General features: G+C 36.7%; 1 protein-coding gene across 9 annotated transcripts in view; it reads right to left on the bottom strand.

Moving 5' to 3' along the window:
* The window catches only part of LOC133541272 (trinucleotide repeat-containing gene 6B protein-like), a 113,225-nt gene that overhangs the window by 4,423 nt on the left and 98,911 nt on the right, over positions 1–9,891 (bottom strand). For all 9 annotated transcript variants that reach the window (XR_009803822.1, XR_009803824.1, XR_009803823.1 and 6 more), the window contains one exon: positions 2,514–2,653. Coding sequence is in view for 5 of the 9 variants with exons in the window: in XM_061884570.1 (XP_061740554.1) it covers positions 2,514–2,653 (140 nt within the window). In the remaining 4 variants the exon portion in view is untranslated. The remainder of the gene's footprint in view (positions 1–2,513; positions 2,654–9,891) is intronic.

The following is a 9,891-nucleotide window of genomic DNA, read 5'->3' as shown; positions in this document are numbered from 1 at the left end:
TAACTAAAACTATTCTCACTTAGTAAAGTGTCCCATGTCTGATTGATTGATTGATTGAAACTTTTATTATTAGATTGCACAGTACAGAACATAATCCATACAATGTCTGTAGGAGTGTTTTCATGCATTGTAATGCAATGAAGCAAGCGTGGTTAGCATTAGCTAATATGCTAACAGGTTTGCAAGTGTGTGTTAGTATTATTAACTTAAAATTACATTGTTTTTGTAATGTTTCACTTTCATAAATTCCTCAGTAAATTCAGCAAAAGGTCACAGTGGAGTTATTGAGTCTGTTTAGCTGATTAAGAGCTTGCATGCGCAACTTAGTGGGTCCATGACCATGAATTCTGTTTTGTTTCACCAGCCGTTTTACTGCCCTGTTACAGACACCGTTTGGAAACAATGAAGATATGTAAATAAACATTAAGAGAATATTTCTGTGTAAATAACTCGTTTCACAACATTTTTATCGGTGTGGCTAACATATAGAAAATGTATTTTTCTTCTAAAATTCAGTGGGTGTGGCTTATATACCAGTGCGCTCCATAGTCTGGGAAATACAGTAAAGGAATTAAACGGGTTTTTATTTAAGATGAACTAAAATAGCTTTTTTTTTTAACCTTTGATTTTACTTTCAGAACAGCAAGCACTGATAATATAAAACTTCATGTATGGAGGGTCATTCGTCTCTTTATTCTGAAAACTTTTTATTTTTGCACACTGAATTGATGTAACGGAAGTTTTTGAAACTGTATTTTTCCATTTTTACATCAAATCGGGCTGACGATTTCACTGAATGAAAATGTGTGCGTTTAAAAATGCAATTTGTTAAAGTTCAGTGCAAAATTTAGCGCGGAATTATTTGTTGCTTCAAAAGTCAAGACCCACTTCCTGTATATCAGGACTGAAGCGCCTCATTGGCTGGTTCTCAGACAGGATCGTGCATGCTTTACCCAGCATGCTTTGTTGCAGTATGAATATATTATTTTTGACCCCGTTATCATGCATTTTTAATGTGTAACATCAGGGGTCACCAAGCTTTTTGAAAGCAAGAGCTACTTCTTGGGTACTGATTAATGCAAAGGGCTACCAGTTTGATACACACTTAAATAAATTGCCAGAAATAGCCAATTTGCTCAATTTACCTTTAACTATATGTTAGCATTAATAATTAATGATATTTATCTCTGTGGAAACACTGATCATCTTAATGATTTCCATCCATCCATCCATTTTCTACCGCTTATTCCCTTTCGGGGTCGCTGGCGCCTATTTCAGCTACAATTGGGCGGAAGGCAGGGTACACCCTGGACAAGTCGCCACCTCATCGCAGGGCCAACACAGACAGGCAACATTCACACTCACATTCACACACTAGGGACCATTTAGTGTTGCCAATCAACCTATTTGTCACAATAAATATATAAAGAAACAGAAAAATATCAATATGCAACACTTAATTTTGATATTTTCTCTAAGTGCCCATTTTTCAAATTGAACATTTTCAAATGATCGCTTCTAAGACGGTCTTGTGAAATCACAATATCCCATTTTAACTAGCTAACCACTAACATTTTAAAACAAAAATTGAACCATTCAATTGAACGGTTTAAAGGGGGATAAAAACATGAAAAAAATGAAAATACAATTTTGAAACATGGATTATCTTCAATTTCGACTCTTTAAATTTCAAAATTCAACCGAAAAAAAGAAAAGAAAAACTAGCTAATTCGAATCTTTTTGAAAAAATTTATGGAACATCATTAGTAATTTTGCCTAAATAGGAATAATTTGACAATTTTGATGACATGTTTTAAATAGGTTAAAATCCAATCTGCACTTTGTTAGAATATATAACAAATTGGACCAAGCTATATTTCTAACAAAGACAAATGATTATTTCTTCTTTCCAGAACAAAAACTTTAAAAGAAATTCAAAACACTTTGAAATAAAATTTAAATTTGATTGTACAGATTTTCTAGATTTGCCAGAATCATTTTTTTTTTATTTTAATCATAAATTTGAAGAAATATTTCACAAATATTCTTCGTCGAAAAAACAGAAGCTAAAATGAAGAATTAAATTAAAATGTATTTATTATTCTTTACAATTAAAAAAAAAAATACTTGAACATTGATTTAAATTGTCAGGAAAGAAGAGGAAGGAATTTAAAAGGTAAAAATGTATGTGTTTAAAAATCCTAAAATAATTTTTAAGGTTGTATTTTTTCTCTAAAATTGTCTTTCTGAAAGTTATAGGAAGCAAAGTAAAAAAAAAAAAAAAGAATGTATTTAAACAAGTGAAGACTAAGTCTTTAAAATATGGATTTTCAAATTCTATTTGAGTTTTGTCTCTCTTAGAATTAAACAAGTCAAGCAAAGCGAGACCAGCTTGCTAGTAAATAAATACAATCTAAAAGATAGAAGCATCTCACTGTTGGTGACCCCTGCTCTAACGCACATACATGATGTACACATGATGGAATGAGGCATTGTGCTATGGATCAACCTACATGTGCAGTGCACCCTGGGCCTTGGCTGCCTCGTGACGACTGCTGTAGCGAATCAGAGCGCTGCCCTGGGTAAGGCCGAGGTGAAAGGTCAACAGGGGACCATGCTGCATGCAGATAGTCTTCAGGGTGGAGCCATCGATCTACCAGGAGAGAAGAAAGTGGTTATTGTAACCCTGCAGTCATCCACAAGTCAGAGGTCAAACTCAAGGCCCGCCCCACAACACTTTAGGCGGCCCACAAAAAAGCCTGCAAATATAAATAAATGGATTGTACTTGTATAGCGCTTTTCTACCTTCAAGGTACTCAAAGCGCTTTGACACTACTTCCACATTCACACACTGATGGAGGGAGCTGCCATGCAAGGCGCCAACCAGCACCCATCAGGAGCAAGGGTGAAGCGTCTTGCTCAGGACACAACGGACGTGACGAGGTTGGTACTAGGTGGGATTTGAACCAGGGACCCTCGGATTGTGCACGGCCACTCTCCCACTGCATCAATATTTTCTTTTTGTTACAAACAAAACCCTTTTTTAACTATGGGGGAAAAGACAAAATATGCATTACTTCCAAAAATTAATCGCAAAGTGGAATACTTTAGATGAGGTAATTGGACCCTTTAATAGAGCAATAACCCTTAACAGAACTGATATCCATCAATCCATCCATTTTCTACCGCTTATTCCCTTCCGGGGTCGCGGGGGGCGCTGGCGCCTATCTCAGCTACAATCGGGCGTGAATGTGAGCGTGAATGTTGTCTATCTGTGTTCGCCCTGCGATGAGGTGGCGACTTGTCCAGGGTGTACCCCGCCTTCCGCCCGATTGTAGCTGAGAACTGATATTGATGCATTATTATTTTTGGAACAAAGACAGTTTTTTCCCCAAAACTTTGACTTATTTTCTCCTTTCAATGCTTTAAATTTGTCAACAACTTTAGACCTAGCCAATAAATATAGTGAAGTGAATTATATTTATGTAGCCTTTTTCTCTAGTGACTCAAAGCGCTTTACATAGTGAAACCCAATATGTAATTTTTACATTTAAGGGGTGGCACTGGGAGCAGGTGGGTCAAGTGTCTTGCCCAAGGACACAAGGGCAGTGACTAGGATGGCGGAAGCAGGGATCGAACCTGCAACCCTCGAGTTGCTGGCCCGGCCGCTCTACCAACCGAGCTATGCCGCCATTTATATACATGTTGTATATAAATGTATGTTTGTTTGTTTTATGCTATTTTTGAAAAAAAAAAAAAAAAAAAGCAAAAGAATGATGACAAAAAACAAAAAAACATGCTATATTCCTCAAATATGAGCTGCAATGTGGAATATTTCAGTTGAGATAATTACAGCCTTCAATAGGTTCTAAAAATCATTTTAATGCATACTTGTTTAACAATAACATTTTCTTCCAAATACTCACACTATTTCTCCTTAGACAAAAAATAGACATGACCAAAAGTGTTACTGGTAAGTCATATATATATATATATATATATATATATATATATATATATATATATATATATATATATATATATATATATATATATATATTAGGGCTGGGCAACGATTAAAAATTTTAATCAAAGTTAATCGCACTGTTTGTCCGATTAATCGCTATTAACTGCATTGTATACACAAAGCCCAATAATGAATTCAAAAGTAGTGTGTAGTGCACCTTTATTGCAATATTCTCCCACATGAACAAAAGCGCCAAAACATTTGTTGTGCAAACACAATTTAAATCAGTCCTTGTTAAACAGTAGCAGTTAAATAGCATATTTTATGAAAATCAACTCAAAAAATGTAAATACAAACATTTAAGCTTATTGCCACTGCCAGGGTATTTAAGTTATCCTGTTTGTTATGGAAAATAAATATAATCTACATACAAATCTCTGAGCCACAATCATAACATCTGAACAGGCAATTTCTGAGGTAACAGCAGAAACATTTTTTTTATCAGGGATCTTATGTTTGAAAAACCTATATTATAGGTAGTGGGCTGTTTTAGGGAATTTTTGATCAAATTATCCGTAGTAGCAATATTAATAATGTTGTGTTTATTCTGCGTAGTGCACTTAAAATAATTATGACCATATCTAGGAATTGATGTGATGGGAATTTTCCGATTGTTTGCTTGGTGCTTTGATAAACTGAAGGCATCATATACATGGTACTATATTGTGATGTTATGAGCCAGGGAATAAAAGAACTACCCTACCCAGCATGCAACAGGAGTGAGGAGCATGCACGGTAGCCCGGTATAGGTTGTGTGTCGCCATGACGGCATCTTGTATGTTGTGATATGCACGCTCTGAAAGTAAACGTTAAGAACTCAGCCAACACTCCTGGTCTGCATTATTCATAAATAGACAGACAACACATATACTCCGCTGCTTCACAGGCCGCTGGATGTAGCTGGCAAAGTATTCCCATGCTAGCTAGCCGCTCTAGCAAGCACGCCTCATTCAGTCCAAAACGGCCCGATCTATCCACATCCAGAATTGTCTGGCGGTCGTAAGTGATCCCGGAGTGACCACGCTGTAAGCCAGCCATGACATTTGCAGAATTGTCCGGTATTTTTGCCAAATGTTCCATCTTTACCAAGAGCTCCTCGAAGCCAAAGCTTATCCGGGCGACGCCGTCTTGTTAAGAAAAGGCTCTTACCAAAAAATTTTCAATATATGCTTATCACCTTGACTTATAATTTTAGAGCAAGGTATTGGTAAACGTTATAAAATCAAAAGTGTAGTGAGCCTATTATATTAATAAAATTCATATTTATATTAAATTCACTGTAACAAGTTGCACTCTGATGGCATATACAGTTGCAAAGTGGCCCTTTTTCAATGGTTATGTTTCAATTGATTTCAAACATGTTATACAGGTGGGAGAAAATTATCCTATGGTTTTATCAAATGTTGATGGTTTTCTGTGTTGAAATTAATTTTCGCATATGTGCGACAATTTTATTTTATTTTTTAGGTCACACTGTCTATTTTTAGTTGCATTTGTGGTGACCCTTCTTTTAAATGGGTTGTACTTGTATAGCGCTTTTCTACCTTCAAGGTACTCAAAGCGCTTTGACACTACTTCCACATTCACACACTGATGGAGGGAGCTGCCATGCAAGGCGCCAACCAGCACCCATCAGGAGCAAGGGTGAAGTGTCTTGCTCAGGACACAACGGACGTGACAAGGTTGGTTCTAGGTGGGATTTGAACCAGTGACCCTCGGGTTGCGCACGGCCACTCTCCCACTGCGCCACGCCGTCCCTTTTCAGTCATGAATCATCTTTTTCCCAGCAGAGATTAGAGCATGGCGCCGCCAACACACTCACAGTACAGAGAGCCACGCTACTCGCCAGTGAGAAGTGCCGCAAAGTTACACAAATTAGTAAGAAAAAATAAGATCATAAAGCCAAATGTCCCTTTGTGGGAATATTCCAGCTTCAATTCAGATGGGCAATAGGAGCCCATCAACACTAGCAAACGAGCGAAAATGCTGTTGTGATCACGTGACGGAAATAAACAAAAACACATCTGAACTCCTTTTACCAGCTGAGAACAAAATTTCACTTTAAGTCAATACTTTATATTATTTAGTTTGTTTATCTAGGATAAAGTTATTTACCTTCCAATCACAGTACAATGGTAAACAATTCCACAGTAATGAGGAATACAACTTTATATTCTTTTAAATGGTGATTTACATTATTTTTATATATCAAGAAGACATTAGAAACACTGTATAGTTTGGTTTTTTTCAGTTTAAGAGCATGATGTAGACCAGGGGTGTCAAACTCAAATACAGAGTGGGCCAACATTTTAAACGGAACAAAGCCGTGGGCCAAGGTTGAAAAAATTAACCTTTTAATAGAGACCCAAACAAGTTTTGCATTAAATATTGAACAACCAAGGCTTATATAACTTTAGTGACATGCAAAATCCAGTTTCAAATAATAATTAAAAAAATATCAATGGCATATTAAATCAAATTTAAATACCATTTTTATGCCTTTTTTTCTATTTGCAATCTTCTGAGGTAAATATCACATTTTTTCCACAGGCTAATAATACATTTGAAAATAAAATAACAATAATGAATGAACCAAACATTCAAGCCTTGAAGTAGCGAGAGAAAATGCATGAACAAAAAGTTAATTATTGGTCAGTTTGCTGGAAGTTTCCCGGAAGAGTTAGTGCTGCAAGGGGTTCTGGGTATTTGTTGTGTTGTGTTACGGTGCGGGTGTTCACCCGAAATGTGTTGGTCATTCTTGTTTGGTGTGGGTTCAGTGATGTAACAGTGCTAAAGTTGTTTATACGGCCACCCTCAGTGTGACCTGTATGGCTGTTGACCAAGTATGCCTTGCATTCACTTGTGTGTGTGTGTGCAAAAGCCTGAAATATTATGTGACACGCTGTTAGTATGGAGGAAAAGGGGACGTGACGACAGGTTGTAGAGAACGCTAAAGGCAGTGCCTTAAATGCACGCCCCCAATATAGTTGTCCGGGTGGAAATCGGTAGAAATTGGGGAGAATGGTTGCCCCAGGAGATTTTCGGGAGGGGCACTGAACTTCCAGAGTCTACCGGGAAAATTAGGAGGGTTGGCAAGTATGAGTATTGGCGGTGAACGCGGTGTTACAGCGGCACCGACGCTGTATAATACCGGCGGGCCAGCTCTAATGCTAAGTTGATATTGCCTCAAGGGCCAAATTAAATGACACGGCGGGCCAGAGTTTGACACCAATGATGTAGACAAAAGATCAGAGTGTTTCCATGAAGCCAAATATTTCTTGAAGTAAATAATTGCATATGGTTTTAAAGGGGAACTGCAGTTTTTTTGGAATGTTTGCCTATTCACAATCATAACGAGAGACAAAACGACAAAAGTTTTTTTTTTTATGCATTCTAACATGAAAAAACTTCTTGTTTTAGGTGGCAAGCAATGCAGCTAACGGGAACAATCAATTCCACCTCTAGATCACTTTAAAGATGCATTCAAAACCCGCCAACAATACTTCATTTACGTTTTGTAACCTGTAAAATGACAAACTGTAGCAACATTGTTATTGTAAGAGTAAACACTGAGGAACTCTTTTTCTAGTGTGCTCACCTCAAAGTGCTACGGTATTAGACGTAAAAGCTAGTTTAAGAAAGAGGTACGCTAGTTTCTACGTCTGCATTGAACGCGTTTGAATTAGTAATACACAACACTGTCACAGCACACCAATCTGTACTGAGTGAAAAACATGAACAATCATATTACACTATCTGTAAAGTATTATTTCATGTTTTCTTTGTAGACAGCTAGCCAGACAGTTGTAATAACATGCATGACGTGCTGCGTGTATCATCATCAATATGAAGTGCGAGCTGGTTGAGTACGATTTTCCTGATTTATTTGGGTAAGCACTCCATTTATGTTTACAAGGCTGTCTCCAAATACCACATTTGCAGCTTCGAGTCACTTTCACCTCACTCTCTCGGCTTTCCTCTACTCCAATGTCTCACTCTTCCTTCGTGCTCAATTCTATAAGCAGCAGTTCATCCTCCATATATTTAGCTTCAAAAAGTATAAAGTTGTGAATCCTCATTTGTCCAAAAATAGTCGTCTTCATTGTCTGTTACCATATTACATATTGTTATGAAGGTGTCTATTACTACATTATATATATACTTGCAGTGTGTATATTGTACATATTACATATTGTTATGAAGGTGTGTGTTACTACATTATATATATACTTGCAGTGTGTATATTGTACATATTACATATTGTTATGAAGGTGTGTGTTACTACATTATATATATACTTGCAGTGTGTATATTGTACACATTACATATTGTTATGAAGGTGTCTGTTAGTACATTATACATATATATATATATATATATATATATACACACACATATATATATATACACACATATATATATGTATATATATATATACACATATATATATATATATACACATATATATGTATGTATATATATATATACATATATATATATACACATATATACATACGTATATATATACATATATACATACATATACATATATATACATACATACATATACACATATATATATACACACACATATATATATACATATATACATACATATATATACGTATATATACACATATATATATACACACATATATATACATATATATATATTTGCAGTGTGTATATTGTGTAAACCCCGTTTCCATATGAGTTGGGAAATTGTGTTGGAAGTAAATATAAACGGAATAAAATGAATCGCAAATCCTTTTCAACCCATATTCAGTTGAATATGCTACAAAGACAAGATATTTGATGTTCAAACTCATAAACTTTATTTTTTGCAAATAATTAACTTAGAATTTCATGGCTGCAACACATGACAAAGTAGTTGGGAAAGGGCATGTTCACCACTGTGTTACATCACCTTTTCTTTTAACAACACTCTATAAAGGTTTGGGAACTGAGGAAACTAATTGTTGAAGCTTTGAAAGTGGAATTCTTTCCCATTCTTGTTTTATGTAGAGCTTTAGTCGTTCAACAGTCCGGGGTCTCCGCTGTCGTATTTTACGCTTCATAATGTGCCACACATTTTTGATGGGGGACAGGTCTGGACTGCAGGTGGGCCAGGAAAGTACCCGCACTCTTTTACTACGAAGCCACGCTGTTGTAACACGTGGCTTGGCAATGTCTTGCTGAAATAAGCAGGGGCGTCCATGATAACGTTGCTTGGATGACAACATATGTTGCTCCAAAACCTGTATGGACCATTCAGCATTAATGGTGCCTTCACAGATGTGTAAGTTACCCATGCCTTGGGCACTAATACACCCCCATACCATCACACATGCTGGCTTTGCGCCTATAACAATCCGGATGGTTATTTTCCTCTTTGTTCCGGAGGACACCAGGTCCACAGTTTCCAAATATAATTTGAAATGTGGACTCGTCAGACCACAGAATGTTTTTCCACTTTGCATCAGTCCATCTTGGATGAGCTCGGGCCCAGCGAAGCCTGCGGGATTCCTGGGTGTTGTTGATGAATTGATTTCGCTTTGCATAGTAGAGTTTTAACTTGCACTTACAGATGTAGCGACCAACTGTAGTTACTGACAGTGGTTTTATGAAGTGTTCCTGAGCCCATGTGGTGATATCCTTCAGACACAGATGTCGGTTTTTGATGCAGGGATCAAAGGTCCGTAATATCATCGCTTACATGCAGTGATTTCTCCAGATTCTCTGAACCTTTTGATGATTTTACGGACCGTAGATGGTAAAATCCCTAAATTCCTTGCAATAGCTCGTTGAGAAATGTTGTTCTAAAACTGTTCGACAATTTGCTTACAAATTGGTGACCCTCACCC

Source organism: Nerophis ophidion, linkage group LG23, assembly GCF_033978795.1.
Source record: "Nerophis ophidion isolate RoL-2023_Sa linkage group LG23, RoL_Noph_v1.0, whole genome shotgun sequence".
In the NCBI taxonomy this organism is placed as follows: Eukaryota; Metazoa; Chordata; class Actinopteri; order Syngnathiformes; family Syngnathidae; genus Nerophis; species Nerophis ophidion.
The sequence above is the reverse complement of the archived record's forward strand: the minus strand, read 5'-3'. Positions and strand labels throughout refer to the sequence as shown.